Below are 19,852 nucleotides of genomic sequence, written 5' to 3' on the forward strand. Positions count from 1 at the left end.
CTTCTTTCTGTGTACTTCTGAGAAATCATAGATATACGGTATATGGCTAAGTAGACGACTTAAGTGAAAATTTTCTCTTTTACTAGATTATTGTTTATTCCTTGCATGAATAAATAACAATGGCACATTAGCTGCTTTACCGTCTTTGAAAAAGGTTGGTGTCAGCATTTCATCGTTCCCCAAAAAAACTCCTGCGTTGAAATCCTTTTCCTTTTAATATGCAGAAAGTACATAATATGTGCACAATCCTCGAAAAATTCTCGCTAGAATTGATTTTTCTTATTGAATATATTTCTGTGAAAGGGGTATACAAGAGTTTCATGGACATGATTTACAAATGATTGTGTTCTCCCTCAACTCTACTACTGGAACATACATCACAATCTGTTTATCTGAATTGCTTACATTGACTTCTTTTACATCATCCTTGCTGTCAACAGCAGCTCTTAACACACCCTTAAGCTTGTCGATTTTATCCTCTAACTGGAAAAGTCTCTCCATCAAAACAAAAAGTGGTCGTTTCTCATCATCCTTCTCACACATGTCAGATGTAATTTCTGATGCAGAAGTAGGTTTGGACGTTATTCCTCGCCTTACTACTTTTGCTTTCCTCTTCTGTATAGGGCCATTAACCATGCTCCTAAACCAGAAACTTACCTGGAGGAAGAAAAAGGAAAGAAGTTGGCTATCCAATGTGAGTCGGAGGATGATCGCAAATGAATGGATAAATACTTTTCATCCTAAAAGTTTGAAATAAGATCTATGTCTTTTGATTTGGAGTAAGCTTATTTTGAATCAGTTAGTCAGACGTTGTCACTAAAAGGAGAGTAAAAGAATCTAGTCAAGAAATAACGGTATAAGAGCAAATTTCTGTGACAGACTAAAGTCATTTCAGCTTTTCTAGGACCCCAAACAAAAAATTATCAAAGTTCTTAAAAAGTAAATTCTATTTCATGTTCAATGAAAAAGGTCCTCAGGCATCTGATAAACAGAGATGCCTGCGGATTTCTTTTCATCTAGATGCCTGAGGTTTTCCAAAAGATCCAGGTTCTCTATAATCGTTTTATGCAAATAAATCTTCCAAAGATGGATGACATCAATTCCTAAACATTTGCAGGCTTTCATGGTCTTCAGATCAAGAAAAGAACCAGAAAATGCATATGTACATCATCACTCAGAATTTAGCCAACACTAAACTTCAAGAGCTACAATATGCTCTTGGGCGACATTTCAATTGCATAACATTCCAAAGGAAACTACCGGAAAGGAGCATTGGCATACATCCACTTAGCCATGTCCATATGATGCAGGTCTGAGCCTATTATGGTTCTACGTCTATGTTTTATATTGTAAAGTGGAAATCAGTACAAATTTGATGGACATGCCATCCATTTATTTGTGGTAAAAAAATCTCTTGGCTGAAAACTCAACCCCAATATCCATAAAAAAAAATGGTTAATTAGCAGAAAACAAAGAGATGTGCTTAAAGCCTTAAACAACACATGGAAAGCTGGAAACTCCTAGTAGCTCGATCAGTCAACCAAGTCCATCCCCCAGTATTAAACTCATCTTATTCATCCAAGTGGTTATGTTTGAGCGCAGAGCAATTCATGGTTCCAAATAATGGAAACAATTCACATATGGAAAACCAAATATTAATATCAAATATTTACCTGGTAATATGGTATGTGTAACCGCCTTGACAGCTTACGCTTAAGAGACACAGAAGGGAACTGATTCTCACGAAATGCAGCTTCAAGTCTCTGTAAATGATATTCAATTTAGAATATGACATGGTCTAACTGGTATTTGTGATGCCCTAAAAAAAATATCAGTTCTCTGGAGAACCTCTTCTGCCATCCACCAATCTTTTAGGAGTCTTAATTTTTTTCAAACTGGAGGCTTGTAATGGCAATTAGATATCCAATAAGAGAAAACTATTAATCGCCAGTAGCTACCTCAATTATATCAGCTGGCAATGGAGTTGGTGCTTTTTTCCATTCCTTTCTGGAAGATATGGATAGCTTTGTCCTCAATCTCCGAGAAATTTTTGCTCTGCTTTCAGGTGCTTGTGTTGAAGCTGTAGAAGGGATGGGAGACCTGGAGCCTGCTTGATTGGCATCTTGTCTCCTTGTTATTTCCATGCTTGGTTGTACAACATTGGGAGGTTCTTTTCTAGTTTCTTCCTGCTTTCCTTCCTGCTTTAGTGAATAATGAATTTGAGATCAAAACCAGATCTAACTTTGCCAGGACTCAACCACGTTCCCAAACTTTTAAAATGACAGTCACATATTGCTGCCGCATAAAGAACATCCATCAACAAGCTTAGAGGAGATGGTAATTGCTTTCTAAAGTATCCACTGATACCTTGGTTGGTATGGAAAGAAATTGAATGTGTATAGCCTCAAGGTTGAAGCAATAAACACTACCAGTGATCCTGTTCATTTATTTCCAATTTTTCACATTTTTTAACAGATGAGGAAACCTAACATAGTTTAGCCAGTCACAGACATGAAGCAAAAGTATGGACTTTCACATTTGATGGTGAAGCATCTGGGAGAGAAAGAAAGTATTTGGAAATGACACTATTTGGTTGTCATTTCTATACCTAAAATTCTTAACATGAGATAAGGCACCCATGTTGGCAGCTACTAGATTTGGACAGGGAAAATTTATCATGGTAAGAGAAAAGGACAAATAAAAAAGAAAAGAGCAATGTAACAGGTAGCCAAGTCTAGCCAAGACGTCCGAATCTGCCACAGGGACTATTAATTTCTGAAGGTCAAGTATGCACAACGTTAAAAATGAAAAGTTCAATATTTTTGTATCTGAGCCTATGTACAATTTTAACGCAAAAGCATTGTGTTCATGATTAGGAAAAAAGATATATCAGCTCAGTTGATGTTTAACTATAGAGGAAATGACACAGGGCAAGCTACATAAAAGTAGAGCTATGCTTCAAAGTTAGCATGATGACAAAAGGAACTGCATAAGCAGAAACATCACCTTTCTCAATTTAAGAGATGCATATCTCGCATTTTTAAACCACTTGTTAACCTGCCAAAAGGAATTTTAAGGCCTTAAAGAATTATATCAAAGAAAACATGACTGTGAGTCTGTGACGAACCATGTAAAAGGTTAAAAACACAAAAAAATTGTTGCACTTACATAATCATAAAGGACCAACTATATATGATCATCAGATTATTAAAATGACAAAAAATAAGTGCAGAACACTTGGAAGCAACTGATATTTCACATTGCACACACATTGAGAGCGTGCTATGTACATGACAGGATGCAGTTACTTGCGTAAAATAAACATCACCCATGTCATTTTAGGTTTACAAGATTTCAAAAACATAGGAACTCACCACTGCAATGAGTTCATCAAGACCAATTAGAAAATTGTTCCTTATAAACGTATAGAAAATCCATTATCTAAAGTTTCTCCATATACCTTTTCATATGCAAGACCCAACTGCTTCGACAAGTCCTCTTTAAACTTCCTTGAGGGGAGCTCATTTTCAATGAATGCCACACGGAGCTTCTGTTTCAACACCCAAAAGGAAAAAGTTGAATCATGTGTCCTTAAAGAAACTCAATAGATGCAAAAGAAACACTACAAGTTATATGAATTATGAAGGGAGTAGTTATACTCTGCTTGCATGGAATGCAACCACTTCCCTCAGAAATAGAAACATTCATGTTAAATTACATAGAAAATATTGTTAATATTATCTTTTACCTCGACTGCACTAGAAGGAATCCTGAATACTTGCTTTTTATCTTTTGTACTTGCAGAGTTCTTTTCCTCATGCCTTGTTATGCCCGTGCATAAAATCTTATCTTCACTTTGTGGAGCAGAAGAGCTTCCCATTTCTGGGTCTTTATCTCTTCTTTTTTTCCTTTGAGGTCCCCAGTCTTCATCTTCACTGAGGTGCTCACTTTCACAAGGTTCCTTTCCAAACATCTCCTGGAAACCGAATAACCAGCAAAACGAAGAAAAGACATCAAATGGTTCATCCAAGTAATGTCCTTGCAATTTTAGCTTAGAACTCCTATCTGTAGAACATGTCAATTCTTTCTTAAGGTACACTAAAATAAACAGGATGATGTTCCAAGGACTAAAATTTTGTAAGCATGATATCTATTTGATGAGTTCATGTGTGCCCACCTGATATCCGTTCTCTCTTAAGGTGCAGAAGAATAAACAGGATGAGTTTTCATGGACTAAAAATTCGTAAAGTAAGCATGATGTCTACTTGATGTGCTTGAGTGGTGCATGTATGGCCTCCTTTGGAGACATACATGCATAATGTGCCTTTTCTTTTTTGTCAACTTTCTTGGAAAGACTTCATCTCAGCAACATTGCCACATGTTTTAAACGGCAAGGTTTTTCTAGGGTAATATGGCAAAGTTGCTTTTTCAGAAAAATCTCGGAAAATATCAGCAAAATTTAAAAAATAAAAATCTAAAAATAAAATGCACAAATAAAAATGCAGTAATAAAAAATGCCAAGAAAACGTGAAAAACACTTTTTTTGCATTCCTTGGCATTTTTTCAAAAAGACAGGTCTTTTCACAGTTTTTTTTTTTACCTACTTTTGACATATAAAATGCACTTTTTCGAAAAAAACACATTTTCTGAGACAATTCTCAAACCACAGATTATGCTTTTGTAAGCCATCACTCAAACCTAGGAGAAGATAAAGCAAAAAAAGAAGTATGCGAACTGAAAATCACACTCCTAATATTCAGTGGCATGAAGTCCAAATAGCATATCTAGTACTCATAGTTCATCCCCCAGACATCAACATCTATGCTCCGTATTAGTTGAAAGGCACGCATGCAAGTTCAGGTGCTTTTGTGCGATTACAGTTCACATAAAAAAGATTAATCCCATTGCGTAGGAATGGCTTCCTATTGGATAGAATATGATATTTTAACAAACAGTTATTCTGGAATTTTGCTCAAAGCGATAACCAATGAAGGATCAATATATAATTAATCAATGAAAGGATCTACATATTTTAAATAAAGCTGATGAAATCCTTCATCACAAACTTTTTCATCCTGTCAGCATAATTGTCACCTTTACCAGGATCAGAGTAAAAAAAGAAGGAAGGATCCACTGTTTGTGTGCCAGTGAAACAATGTCAATGACAAACGAAATTTGAAGCTAAATGCCATTCCATATGTAAATCAAACAAATAAGTCTATTTTGAGTTTTCAAAATTGGTATCTCATAACAAATGACAAGATTAGATGAGCTTACATCATATAGTTTTTTGTAATCAACATCCCTCCTTTTCCTTCTTCCACAATTTTTGAAATCAATATCATGCTCATTATCAGAATTAATATTGATGACAGAATCAAAAGGTTGATCAGCATCCTCTTCTCTTTGTTGAGGTCTGTTGTAGCCACTATTTAGATCTTCACTAAGAAAAGATATTCCATCTTCAAGGCTGTCCACATCGGATGACCATCCACCTGAACTACTAGCATCATTATGTGCATCGTCATACCCTGATCCCATGTCAGGCTCCTCAACTTTGTCTGGGTCGTAGTCATCATCTTCAGAATCATCTGAAGGCCATTCATCCCCATGATTTAAAGACACATTGCCGCCATCAGCACTAATGACTGCTTCCTTAAATACATCCTGATATGTTGTCGTAAATCATATTAACTAGAGCAAAGTGCAAGCCATGAACAACGACAGCTTGCTAGGGAAAAGGAAGTAAAGACTAACCTCCCAACCATTATCCATGGAGTAAGAGGTACCAAGATATGCATTAAGAGTGTCTAGGATTTCCATCTTACATTCACAAATCTTGCAAAGCCATCCTTCGTCTTCAGGAGGAACTGGAATGTGAAGATGTTCAGTGCTTTGAATTGGTTAAATTATAGACTAAATGAACTAGAAGTACCAGGACTGTGAACACAAAGATGTTGCTACAAAGAAACCATATGCACATTGGATTAGCAAAACTTGCTTGCCAAGACATATTAACTTAAATGAAATGAAGACCCTGATAAGATAACTACTCACTTTCTTTGAAAAGGAGGAAATCTATTAACTAGCTCAATGAAATTTCTAATTCTGTTCGCTGTTTTGAGTTCAATTTTTTCTTCTAGTGCTTTCAGTGACCAAATATTAGTGCCAGCATCTGAAATGAAATAAGTCAGTAAAAAAGGAACTTTGAGGGTAAGTCTTTCTGAACGCTTGATTACCGGTTTCATAGATTACGGGCAAGCAAAATTAAAACTTTCTATTGCTGAAATGCAAGTTCTTGTCAAATTTCATGCAACTAATGGTGAGAAATAAATAATTCTATGAAGACAGAATCAGCTTACTATTTTCAGTGGCTAGTGGTGGATCCAGGCATTTCTGGTGGAAGGCACAATTACAGGTCCCATCACAAAGAATAATGTCATTATCTGGAAAAGCATCTCGAAGTTTGCATTTTGCACAGAAAATCTGGCAGTCAAGACAGAGGTTAAAGAAGTTCAACTGGCAAAAAAAAATGTGCAAGACTTCAGACAGAATTAGCAATGCAATGTATAAGCATTAAATATAACAGAACCACAAGTATCTCTGGTTATAAAAATATTTTTATAATATTAATAAGGAATCCCAAAGGGACTCAAAAGTAGCAGCAATTTTCTATATTTGGTATGGCATTTTACAACTATTTCAGATAAATAATCCTTTCTCTTAAACCGTTATCTTTTCCAAGCATTCAGTAGCAATTGCACTGAAACTTTCTTGTAAAGGCATCCATTTATTGTTTTAACGTTCGTCTCAAATTTTTAAATATTACTCAAGTTTTATGGAGAAACAATCACCACAATCTTTGAAGAAATTGCTGATAGAAGTGGTGATCATGGAAGTATGAAGTGTGAAAAGTTTTGCCAAAAACTCAACCTACAAATGGAGCACATAGGACTAAGCAGTTATCGTTACATGTTCATGAAAGACAGATCCATCCTGAGCAATGACAGAATCTTCAATGCGCCCTTCAAAACTCAGCAAATCCAGCTGATGCATTGCATCACGAATGCCCAGCTTACATTTTAGTATCTGCTCTTCAGCTCTCCTCAATTCCTTCTCTGGCTTTATTTTTTCCCGACTGCAGCAAACACATTGAAATTCCTTTAGCACAGGTTATTTCTCTAGGTTCAATTTTGCATCTTTATGTTCAGTTACGTTTTATAACTGATTGAACTAAAGCATCATAAGTATCACAAACCATAATTCAAAAGAAAGGCAGGAAATGTATATATCAAGGACAACCATCTAGTTGATACAAATATAACCTCACAAAAAAATGCAAGTCATCAGAAACACTGCTTTCGTAGATTTACCACTCTTTAGAAAGCCAACCCATTTGGGTGGTGATACCGTTATTTGGGTTTGTTTTCCTTGAGTTTTTATTCAGCATGAAAAATAATGCACAATCTCAACTGCATGCACATGTTAAAACTCATAAAGCTTGATTTTCTACTGCAGTTGTTTTAACTTTTAATGTTGCAATATAACATTCTAATAAATGCATGCCCGGTTAAGCTACATTCTCTCTTCTTTTCGCAGCCATTTTGGGTCTCACAGAGAATGCTGTGCGCATGCAGTAAATGCACACTTAGTGTTTTAGCATTATCTGAACATTGGAATTACTGAATGAGTGGTGCAACTTTTTATTTTGTGCTAAAAAGATCATCCGTCTATCCAGAAAGGAACTGAAATTTTGCTTAAATCAAATTCCTCTTAATTAAATAACTTGTGCATCTTAAGTTATGATATCTTTCAGAGGGTAGAGGAATCAGAAACCTCAAAACAGCAAACTTCTATATTCACCACCTAATGCTTGAGTAAGATGAACTGCACAAGTTTCAACTACGTTGCTAAAAAGAAGAAGAAAAAGGAACAATGATTTGTACAAAGTAGAAGCCAATGAGAACCAGAAACAGCCTCTCCAATGAAAGCAGATAAGTATAAACAAGTATATGCGCATGAGAAAGAAAAAAAGGCATAAAACTTACACCTGAAACTTAATAAAGAGAAACGATTTCACCTAAACAGAAAAAGAAAAAATAAATAAAGCCAGTGACCTGTCAGAAAGGCACTTCAGTTGAAAAAGTTAGCACAACCTTAGGATAAACAGGACATTAAGGTGAGTATGATACCTCTGGCCTTTCCAACCTTCTCCAGAGTACGCATCAATAAGGTTCTGTTCCAGCCTCATTTTGATAAGGAGGTACTTTGTTCTTCTCTGCAGCCGTAATGCCTCATTGCTGTGGATGTTTTCTTTTCTACTTTTCCGCCTTCTTTTCCTCTTATTCTTTTGAATTCCATCATCCACATTGGTGTCTTTTCTTTTTCCTTTACAACCAGACTTTAGCAATTTGTCATCACTATCTTTCATCAAAGACCTTCTTATGTAGCATTTATAGGAACCTTCATGGGTTGGAGTATGTGTCCTGCTATGCTCACCATGCTGATCAGAAATTCTCTCCATAGTGTCTCCATGTTTTTTGGAAGCTTCAAATACCTTATTCTTTGCTCGAGCTGAACGAATTGACTTTACACATGACTTTGGTTTCATCCTATATCTCCTTGGTATCTTCTTCTGTGGTGTAGGGTTCATTTTGTACCCCATCAGTCTCTTTGTCATGGAGGATTTCCTTGACACTGGCTGCTTGACTATTTTTCCAGCACCCCGCATTTTCAGCTTTTTAAAGAAAAGAACCAAAAGCATGATTCAGTTGTATCAAGCATGATTGTTCAACAGCTATAGGAACCTTCAAACTCTAACCCAGCAAACCCCAAAAGACTCATCAAGCAGGTTTTGGATCAAGATTCTAGAATATAATCCTAGAACATTGAAATTTATACCAGCAAAATAATCCAAGTCTCCCCCAGTAAGTACAATGGTACATGCATATTAGAAGAGGAAACAAGGAAATGACAATGATGAAAGCGTGTAAAGCTGAACTGCTTTGGACATGATAGATGATGGCACAAAGGAAGAAAGCACCCGCTCAACAAGAAAATTTAGCCCACCAAGCAACTTGTCAATTATCCATATTAACATCCCCCAGAAAAACCTCTAATGCCACCCAACAAGCACAGGCAAGGTCATACGTAGATACCACAGAATACATGGTCATCCCACAACAATAATTTCGGCATATGATATTAGACCAAGAAAAATAATGGATAATGTAGTAGCAACACAGATGGCTATCGCGGGAGGGCTCTTGAAAGGTAAAAGTGACGTTGCTGAATGGATCTGCGGTAACCTTCAAAAAATCAAACGGAAGGAGGAAACAATAGGCGCTACGGAAAACACGCAACACTCACAAACGACGTCCCCGCTTCTCATACCGGGGAAAGGAGAAAGCTAAACCAGAACAAGAATACTATCTGCAAATGGGCATCAAGAAATACATCAACTATCATAAATGATGAAGAAGAACACATCATTATCAATCAAATCCACATCCTGCATGACCTAATGACAAAAAGTACAATGAGGAAAAACCATCATCCAGCATTGGATCAACATCAAAAGCACGGATGACTGCTACCGTTGTCTAAATTCATTCAGTATCAGAAAACTCAAAATTCGACAACGGAACAGCCAACCTTGATCATAAGCACAATCATACTACATAAACAAGCATAAATGGAAACCAAGAAGAAGCTTCTCGGATACCCAGCAAAGAAAACAACAATTTCCTTGGTCAAGGAAAGGAAATATCGAGTACCTCACAGGAGAAAAAAAAAAAAACATTTCAGTATTCAAGATCAAATACAAGTAGTACACCAACCAGAAAAAGCGACAGATTCCTATCCAAATCATGAGTAACAATCCGAAACAAACTCAAAACAAGCTATTTTCCGTCATCGGATCAAAACCCAATTCTTCACACTGTGAACAAAAAGAACTGGTAAACAAAATAAAGTGAACAAATGCCGAGAAGTTCTTTGAGATTTAATACTCATAACATAAAATAATGCCTCCCCAGTAGCCAAAACTATTGACTTCAATGGCAATGTAATGGAACTTGGCACAATTGTTAAGTCGGGTTGCTCACCAAATGAATGAATTAGAGGGACATGAACTCGATCGCCTTGAGATACCGCCTTCCTTACAATTTGCAAGCTCGGAGTTTCGAGTTCATATTCTCTCTCCTTGAGCTTTCCATTTCTCTCTCTCTCTCTCTCTCTTCTCTTTTTGAATTATAGGCTTGCCATAGCAACGTTTCTTTCCACGCTCACTCTCTTCGCTTCCGACTCTCCCTCTCTCGTTCTCTGTCATTTCTCTTCGCATAACTAATCCTGTGATATAAGTTTACTCCAGGATCAAGCTCCTTTCTGCTTCTTGTCAGCTGTATCAAAGGATAGCTTAAACATTTTTTGTTTACAGGTGCCAAGAAGAGTCTCCAGGCTTGATTCTTGAGTGCAATCAGTTTTCTTTCTTTCCCTTCCTTGTTCCTGTTCTCGTTCACGCAAATTATGGAAGCGTTTGTCTAGAGAGAATGTTAATGGCCACTGACGAACATGGTTCGGATCGAGGTAGGCTTTCCAGCTTAAATCCATATCCACATTATAAAATTCGGTAGCCAAAGTGAGATCCAAATTCTGATTGTTCCAAATCTTTAGGTATGTAAATGGTTTCAAACCTAGGCATTACCAAGTCCGACATGGTCAGGTTTGGTTTCGGACTCAGACCTGGAACTGAAATTTTCAAAACTAAACCCAAGTTCTACTAGCTTAATGGGGTGATTGACGGCCTTGAATTTTGTCAAACTAGAATTAGAATGAAAAGTCCAGTTCTAGTTTTCATGGTTTGGAATTTTGATTTCAGAATTGAAAATGACGTGTTTGAGAAAACAAGAATTAAAACCTGTAACAATAATTCTACCCCTTAAGAATAGAATCATAATTCAAAAATTTTGATTCAAGAATGAATCTACATTTCTGAAATCAAAATTCTTTGTTTGATAACGCACTTCTCATTTCATCAAAAATGAGAGTTTTAATTTCCAGCCTCATCAAACAGCCCCTAAGAGTTAAGTCCCGACGTTTACATGTCACAGGTCTTTCTCAGATCCAGGATTCAGATCTAAACTTCCCCCACCCCGAATAAATGAATCTCGACTCCAGTTGGTAATTAGGTAAGCACAACCGGGTCATAGCTCCATAAATGTGGTTTTGAGAACCTGAATTTAAATCCAAATGCAAATTATAATTTGAATGCATTTGCAAGCGGATTTTCGTAATTTCAGTAACGGTTTGGTATTGGATCTGATTTTAACTATTCTCATCTGACTCTGGATCCACGTCTGGGATCAATAGGGGTAGCTCTAAATATCTAGACCCGAGATCAAGTCGTGTACATTTTATCTGGCGCATCACTTGCCAGATCGGATCGGGTCATAGTTCTAAGAATCCGGTTTCCCTTTATGGCTTCAGACCTCCTTTTGTAGGTCCCACAGTCCACCATAGGGCAAGATTATTTTCCGAGAACTTTGTTTTCCGCTTCTGCTTCACATGGTACCTCTTCCCATGTCCTTTTCATTTACCCCGTGACTACGGGTCGGGTACAAAAGGAAAACTAAATCCGATTTGTTTTGAATATTTGGGCACTATAAAACTTGTTTTTTGGCTCTTTCCTTTTGTTCACGGAATGAGATAAGAATGTGGCATTTTCCTAAATAAACGAAGTAAATTTGTGCCTATTGAATTGGGCCGGTGTCGATATCGGGTCGGACCCGTTGACTCATTGAATAAGGACAACAGACAGAGAGAGATGGAAAGTACTAAAACTGATAAAAATAATCGTTTTAAATAGATCCACCACTTACGTGTTTCTTATCGGAACGAGGAGCTAAAGCCAGATTTTTTTTTATTAGAGATAACTTGGGCCTATCTTTTGCTTTTTTAAAAAAAAGATCAGGTTTTGTGATTTTCTAATAAAAGCTATGCTTTTCAAGTCAAAGCTTAGTGTTGGAATTCTATTAACCTGAGAAATAGTGGACGTTGGCAATATCTTTTTTAATATTACTGTGTATCTCTAGATCGTATGCCATCTATTTTAGCCAAAGATATATATATATTTTTTAATTCAAGTTATAGAAGTTTACTCCGAACTAGGGCTGCACAACGAGTCGAGCCAGCTCGGGCTCGACTCGAACTCGCCCGGTTAAACTCGGCTCGAGCTCGACTCGTTTATAAACGAGTCGAGTTCGAGCTTACAATGAAACTCGAATGAGTAAACGAGTCGAGTTCGAGTTTTAAGAACTCGACTCGACTCATTTATACTCGACGAGTAAACAAATTTCATCACACGTCATGAAATTTACTAGATATTTTAAAAAGAAGGATCATATTTTATTTAGACGAGCTAATCGAGTTAATCGAGTCGAGCTCGACTTTATTTAATCGAGTCGAGCTCGAGCTTGTGTTAGGTAGCTCGACTCGAGTTCGAGTCGAGTTCGAGCTCGAGACTCGGCTCGTGTGCAGCCCTACTCCGAACCCGTATTTGAGTATTTTTTATGAAAAACGTGAGAGGACTTGGGTGTTATGAGCTTTTACCGGTAATGGTGGAAGCCCATAACAAACAAGCTGCTCGACAAGAACATAACTTTTACTAAGAAAATTGCAAAATGTGGCATTCATAGAAATAATAACAAAAAGTATCACCGGAAAGGAAATTTCCCCTTTTTATGGTGAAGGAACCACCACCCAAAACGTTTTGAAAACGCATGTTCACCCCACGATGTTCCGACCTTTTATTGATGCAACACCCATGTACCCCTTCTTTGCTTAATAAAATGTTCCTGCTAGTTTCGCGTGATTAAAGGCAAAGGATGCAATACTTTCTACTGGCTTCAAACTCGTCCTCCTTCAACTTGGAAGCTGTGTCAACCCATCTAACCAGATGGGTTGAACATCTCCCGAGTTGATAAAGCGAGGGTCTAGTCATTTTCTACTATACTGCTAATTAAAACTCAACCTCTGATGCCTCTAGCTTTTCCTGTTTTCCCCACCATTTGCAGCCTAATTATCATTTTCGAGCACAGTGCAGAGCATAGTTCTTCTGTCTGCCCTTTACTATAATTAACTATATTGGACGAGAATGTGCATGGAATTTACAACGCAGAAAAGATAGGTGGGTTTTTCATTATCGCCAAATCCGCAGGTGTCATTGACAATCCATGTAGAACGGAGCCATGAAAGTAAGACCAAATCGAGCGAGCACAATGAACGATCAAAACTAGCCATTAGAATTTAATGGGGGCATTAGCCAATATCCGTCATCAATTTTTCTTAGATACCAAAGATGGCAATCATTGGAATCAGACAGCACGCATTTGCCTGCACACACACACACACACAAAACCACACAAGCGCACACAGGGAAAGCACGTAAAATGAAACATACCCAATGAGATAGATTCGGGGCTCAAGTAGGATATCTACCTGACCAGAAACGTTTCTATTCAGGCTTACTGTGGTTTAGGTTCTTCAGGTGCTCAACCAACTAATTATGACAGATCAACAATGTCCAGGCAGTGTTCTTCCACTTATAGAAAGCAAAATAGTCCAAGAGAATTTTTATTTCAGTAATCGCTCATGGTTTGCTGATTGATCATTATATCAACCAAATACATCAAAATAGAGTCTGCAACTCATGAATAAACCCAAAATAGATGAAGGCGGCCATCCTGCAAGATAGAGAAGTGTTAAGTTACAGAAGTTTTACAAGTACCCAGGCTGCACTTAAAAATCCACGGAGAATCACTGTGGACACTAATTAATAAACGTTGGATGGAGGCTTGAATAGTAGAATTTATCATTGATACAAAGCAACAACCATGCCTTCAACATAATTTAGAGCAAAAGTTTTGATCAGTTGCATTGGCAAAAGCAACAAGGTGCAACATGCATTAGCACACGTGCCATCGCCCCAGCAGGAGCCTGCAACCCCAGCATAACAGGCACAAAATGAACCTTGCTTTATGGTTTTTCCCAGTAAAGAAGGCTGTATGCCTAGATCAGTAACAGAATAATGTAAAATTGTTTTAGATCCCGTTAGCACATATCATAATGTTCAGCTTCCAGCAGATATGCTGGGATCTCCACAAAAAGTGGGTTTACTGGATGCCTATATAAGAACAGTCCAAGCCAATTCTGTCTGTTAAATTATATAAAGCTCTCACCTACGGACTGAGCAGGGATTAAACTTCATATAGGTAGTCTTACCAAGCTCTACAGTTCAAGGTATTCCTTAAAGCCGTGCTTACGGAGAACATGTGCAAATTTACAAACAGGAGATTTGTCAATTGCTATTAACCTCTCCATGTTCTCTATGAGTCTGAAATCTGTCATTCCAAAGACCAGTGGCAGGTTATAAAGTGAGCCACAGGATTAACAATGACAGTATTGAATAAGTAAGTCCCAGAAACAACCACTAAGAAACATAATAGAAAAACTCATGCCCCACAGTCAGTAACCAACAGAATTAGTTCCACCCACTTGACGTGCTCCAAATTCCAAAATAAACCAGGCAATCTGATAAGAATGATACTTGAACTGGACCACAAGCGCCAACTATATATTTTCATTAAGCTGGAATTTCTTAGTTTCCAATTAATTGGACGAAGACATAAAACCATTTAAGAAGCCAGCTTCTTGATGTCTTGCCAACTCAAGTCAGACAAGAATTTCAGACGTCCATTTTGAGCATCTTATCCGAAGATGTAATGCAAACATGGATATAATATTGTCAAGTATTCTGAAAACAGATTCCACATCTGGATCAAGTTTGGCAATTGCTACTCTTCCTCATTATATATCTCTTTTAACAAAAGTACAAATATGAACAAATAGTGATGAATCTTGCCTTGATATATCTCAAACAACTGCTAGGATAAAACACTTCTGCTAAAACCTAGTTAACTGCTCTTCAGAAATGACTGGTACAACCAGCTCCAGAAAAAAGAAGAAGTAAAACAAACGAAAGAAGCATTTCAAAAAGGCATTCAAAAGAATGAGAAAGGGCTAAGTAACATAGTTCATTACCATAAAGTCTGTTAGAACTTAGAAATGCTGCATTACACTTCCATCAAGCTTCACATTCTAGTGTGTCACCATGCTGCAGCAATATTTATGCTCATAGGAACTACGCAATACTTTACAAGTCAAATGAAACCCTTTTCGTCCATTTCATTCTACCAAACAATGTACACCTAGCTTGGTAGCTAACTGTTTAGTCTTAATCGTATGGCTGTTGAGTTATTTTCTATGTTGTCAACCTAGGCAACTAGTTGCTTAGTCTCTAGCCAGCCAGCTCATCCACTGCTACATAGCCGAAAGGCTAATTCCACTAACTAGGTCGGCTAGTTCATAGTTCATACTAGTCGGTGAAAGACTAATAGGTGCCTGGGTCAAATTAGTTTATTATTAAGGAGACAAGCTCCTTTCTTTTAGAGAGAGAGAGAGAGAGATGTGTAGGGCCACTAACTGGTCCCGCAAGTGGCAATTTGAACTTCCTACCAGCTAGAATCTACACCCTCAGATGGCTTCACCCGAGGGTGCAGGACTCCATTTCCTTATAAAAGGAGAGGCAGATGGTTACCACAAGCATCCCATTTCAAGAAGGGGGTTATCTGGATTCTGGACAATCCATCTAAGGGTCAAAAGTTTACAGTATAGCATGTCGTCTGTAAGTTTACATGTCTTTCATCCACACATAGCTAAGCATCAACTTTTCAAGAAACTCCATGTTGTGCCTTTGTGGCTACCTGATACCTTGTAATTGTCTCCTTTCTACTAGAAACCAGGATTCCTCATCATTTCATGGTTTTACAGTGAAACTGTAATTCCTTTATTCATTCATCAGCACAGTAGCTAACTACTTCACTTAAGATCTAGTCATACACATGTGGAAACCTCCAAGAGACTTATCTTCATATCTAAGTCGACTTCATGCTCCTATGAACCCTTTTCTTTTCCCTTCTTGATAGACCCTCTTAATCTACGTATCTTTCCTTACTACTGTTTCGAGAATCCTTGTTCCTTGTCCACCATTGTCCAGTATGCTTCTAAAATGAGGTGCTACATCACGTTTAAAGTTCAATTATTCAGCATGTTATTCTAGACAGTGTGGCCGTGACAGATTGTCTATCGCTAGAAACGCAATGCGTAGACAGATTGTTTCCCACTAGATCATAAAGACAACGGCACCAACAAACAGAAACATGCCCCAATTAGCTCATGATGTCTTCCATGAACAGATAGGAGTTCCAATGCAGTGGTTTAAAACTGTATACAAAGGATTGCGCTAGAACAGCCACATACAAACACATGCCCAGAGAGACATGAACGTGACTGCAGACAAATTTACGTGCACATAATGGAAAAAATCACCCAACCTGCTAAGGCTAATAAAAAATGCAGTTTTTTCGAAAAATTTGAAAGTTCTCCACAACACGATCCCAATAATCCCCTTGCACGAAGAAATTCCACACACACCAAATACCAATCTATCAATGGCGCCACTATGCTCAGCAAGACCCGATTCTAATGACAACATATAAGGAGAAAAGCCAAAAGAAACCCTAAAGCAAGTAACACAGGGAAACTCCTGATGTATAAAAGTAAGTTGGAAAAAAAGCAAATAGACACCGGTCTTATCGAATCCGCGTACCAGAATCGGAGGCGCGCGGAGATCAATGGCCACCGTGCTCTTTGGCGTGCTGCTGGTGCTCGAGGTGGCGGCGCTCCTCGGGGAGGGCGATGAGGTAGGAGAAGGCCATGCCACCGAAGCAGACGTGGTAGAGGGGGTCGATGGAGTTGGTCATGATGTATTTCTTGTGGTAGTTGTCGAGCCAGTTCTGGAAGGTGCTCCTCAGGAACCCCATCGACATCTTGGGCTTGAGGTGGGCGGGCACGTCCTTCACCTTCATCCCCTTCATCTCGTTGAACAATCCCCTCATCGCCATCGTTTCTCTCTCCCTATTAGAAACCCTTAAATCTTCTTCGCCACCCTCTCTCAAATTCTCAATCCCCTCGCCTTCTTCCTTCTTCCTCTCCGTGGATCGATCCCTCTTGTTCGAAATTAGGGCTCTCAAGGGAGACGGAAATTGGGTAGAAAAGGAAAAATGGATTCTCGTACGTCCGCGTGGGAAAAGGCCGCTTGACGTATGAGTGTGTTTGGAAAACAAGCCCCAACGCCCTCTCTCACACTATTCAGAAATTTACGTATAGCCGTCGAAGTGTTGCGATTTTACAGAATAAAGATATAAAAGTTTGCACTTCGGGTTGGATTTGGCTTTTACCAGATCCGACTTAATTGGATCTCATTTAACTTGGACATGGGGCTCGATTTTTTTAAATCGAATCAGAATCCAGCTAGATATGATTAAGGTCAGATCCAAACCGGTCCACCGGACGAATCTTATTTTCTTTACCAAATCCAAGAAACCGATCTAATTTGAGGCCCATTGACAACCGCAACTCAAAATCACGAGAAAATTACAAAATGCGTCTAATGTTTAAGCAAATAACAAATTATCATTCAACTTTTAGGCTTTCAATTTTTGAGAAAGATTTTTAAAGAGCATGCTGAAGATGATTTTTTATGTATACGAAATACTCGTTTTGAATACAAAGATCATGACTAATGAAAGAGCGGTTCATTATGAGAAGTACCTTGCCTTTTCATATCTAAAACTAATGTTTTCTATCATTAGCAGTTTCTTTGAGAAATTTTCTAAAAAGTGGAGAGCTTATTCGTTAAAGTTTTGAAGCTAGAATGGTGATTTGTTATTTGCTTAAATATCAGGTGTGTTTTTTGCAATTCTTTATAAAATAAAAAATTATTGAGAAAGAGATTGCTAAAGAGGTGTATATTTGGGTATATTTGCTTATTTATGTATGATCTGTTGCTTAACGTTTATATTTATCTTATTTTACGAAATTGTAGAAGCGAAGTAGGTAGTATGAGGTATTTATGCGGATGTAAGGATAAAGTTTACTTAGATGACATTTATAAAAATTTTGCAAAGTTTGTGATGCATTATTGGACTATGAGTTAAACCGCCAAACAATTATTTGCATCAACATTCATATATCGCTGGCTATACCTCAAAGTTCAAACTCAGTCCGAAAATAAATTTTTCGCTATAATAACTAGAAGTCAAGTGTGTTGATTTCATTGACCTACGTAGCAGGTCAATGAATGTAAGTGAAAGAGGTTTTTGGTTCCGCTGTCTTGTCTTGTAAGTGAAAGAGGTTTTTGGTTCACTTGGAGGTGTTTGATTAGGTGACATCTAGGATTAGTAGTGGAGCTCATGTGTGCTTAGTGTGGGCCATTGCCCACGCCAATTCTTGAAATCTTTTATTATGGTTCTACATGTGATGCCCACACCAGACTTAGTTCAGTACCCCGAGCCGCAAATACTCATCTCAATAGCCAAAGATCGGTTAGTGCCTCTTAGCCAAAAGTTTCAGGTTCTGCCACCGTCTAAAAACATTTCACATTGCAGTTTCGATATTTTTTTAGTAAACAAACAAAATTTAGAGTTTTAAAAACAAATGCCATGTTTGTGAAAGTAATTTAAACAATGTAACCATCATTCAAAATAAGTTTTCCTTTTTAATGTAGATAAAAAATATTTGTTCAAATTTGATTTTGCAATTGCCAACAAAATGGAGAACATCCAAATAACAAAGGGAATCTTCCTCGCATGTGAACAAGGAGTTATTATTTCTTTATATGCTTGATATGAGAGTCCAACTAAAATGTACAGAAGTGTGCAGAATAAGAAGTTCATCGCGACATATACATATATATAGACGCTATTCTGTCAATTGCTTGCTTAAAAACCATGTCCGCATCAACTTGCCCAATTAGAAAATGTAAATATTATACAAAACATTATCTTTTTAGAGGTTGCCCAAGAAACTTGCCTAACATAATGTATCCTAATCCATTTTGCGCTTCCATTGAAACAATTAGAGGTATAGCATATGTAAGCTGTTTAATATAGACTGATCATTACTCAAATTGGGTCAGACAGACCAACTACAATGGGAATCAAAATTATACTAGAGAGAGAGAGAGAGAGAAAGAGAGAGAGAGAGAGAGAGAGAGAGGGGGGAGAGTATCGTTTATCATTAAAACTCTTTATCTTATGCAGTATAACTTTGATTCCCATTGTAGTTGGTCTGTATAATATAACATAATAGGTGCATCTAGTTTGTGTATACAAATATGCAAATATAGTGCACCTAACGCCAAAGTGGGCTTAGTTTCCAATATGAAGGGAAAGAATATGTTGCTTGTGCCATTTAAACAGCTTCATTTGCCACCAGAGAGGCCTCTCTCTGTTTTTGTCTTGCGGTTTGTTACGGTAATTAGAGGACTTCTTGTCCTTAATTTTTGTATCTAGGAGATCGTCCTCCAATTTTGATATACATTCTCATTTTACCGGCTCTTTGTTTTTTTTTTTTTTCTTTCCGCTATTATGTTGTTCTACTGTGTATAGGTCATTTTATTTTTATTTTTGCGGGCTCTCTCTATCTCTCGCTTTATGCTTTATGTGGGTGTGACTCTCTCTCTCTCTCTGGTGTGTGTGCGTGTGAAAATGGCAGCCGAAGCAATCGTTTAACGTTATTGGAGAAGGTGTTGGGTCTTCCTCAACAAGAGATCTCGAAGGTTGTAACTGTGATGGCTGAATTGGCAAAGCTGGAGAGGTAATTGCGTTCTATCCAACCCATATTTAGAGATGCTCAACACAAGCAATTCACGGTACCTGAAGTCAAGGATTGG

At 37.7% G+C, this 19,852-nt stretch overlaps 2 protein-coding genes across 3 annotated transcripts; both read right to left on the reverse strand.

Annotated features, from left to right (window-relative positions):
* Positions 1 to 264: 264 nt before the first annotated feature.
* LOC116259775 (pathogenesis-related homeodomain protein) lies at positions 265 to 10,299 on the reverse strand. Of its 2 annotated transcripts, XM_031637681.2 has the most exons (12): positions 10,107 to 10,299; positions 8,193 to 8,737; positions 6,973 to 7,138; positions 6,363 to 6,486; positions 5,758 to 5,870; positions 5,278 to 5,667; positions 3,749 to 3,976; positions 3,461 to 3,550; positions 3,007 to 3,057; positions 1,959 to 2,198; positions 1,674 to 1,763; positions 265 to 657 (listed from the first exon to the last, which is right to left on the reverse strand). In XM_031637681.2, the coding sequence occupies exons 2-12, from the start codon at positions 8,729 to 8,731 to the stop codon at positions 319 to 321; spliced, it is 2,370 nt and encodes a 789-aa protein (XP_031493541.1). In that variant the 5' UTR covers positions 8,732 to 8,737; positions 10,107 to 10,299; the 3' UTR covers positions 265 to 318. The 2 variants fall into 2 exon arrangements, with proteins under 2 accessions (XP_031493541.1, XP_031493542.1); XM_031637682.2 differs by lacking the exon at positions 3,007 to 3,057.
* Positions 10,300 to 13,616: 3,317 nt separating this feature from the next.
* Positions 13,617 to 17,166, reverse strand: LOC116261550 (uncharacterized). The gene is made up of 2 exons (XM_031640373.2): positions 16,727 to 17,166; positions 13,617 to 13,742 (listed from the first exon to the last, which is right to left on the reverse strand). The coding sequence occupies exon 1, from the start codon at positions 17,019 to 17,021 to the stop codon at positions 16,749 to 16,751; it is 273 nt and encodes a 90-aa protein (XP_031496233.1). The 5' UTR covers positions 17,022 to 17,166; the 3' UTR covers positions 13,617 to 13,742; positions 16,727 to 16,748.
* Between the last annotated feature and the right edge of the window lie 2,686 nt (positions 17,167 to 19,852).

The sequence above is a fragment of the Nymphaea colorata genome, chromosome 9, assembly GCF_008831285.2.
Source record: "Nymphaea colorata isolate Beijing-Zhang1983 chromosome 9, ASM883128v2, whole genome shotgun sequence".
Taxonomy (NCBI): Eukaryota; Viridiplantae; Streptophyta; class Magnoliopsida; order Nymphaeales; family Nymphaeaceae; genus Nymphaea; species Nymphaea colorata.

Excerpts from the sequence above, each read along its gene's own strand:
- LOC116259775 (XM_031637681.2), bottom strand. The coding sequence starts at position 8,731 with ATGCGGGGTGCTGGAAAAATAGTCAAGCAGCCAGTGTCAAGGAAATCC. Across the intron at positions 2,199-3,006 it reads CATCTCTTAAATTGAGAAAG|GAAGGAAAGCAGGAAGAAAC; the intron begins GTGATGTTTCTG and ends TCACTAAAGCAG. Across the intron at positions 658-1,673 it reads TACACATACCATATTACCAG|GTAAGTTTCTGGTTTAGGAG; the intron begins GTAAATATTTGA and ends TTCTTCCTCCAG.
- LOC116261550 (XM_031640373.2), bottom strand. The coding sequence starts at position 17,021 with ATGGCGATGAGGGGATTGTTCAACGAGATGAAGGGGATGAAGGTGAAG.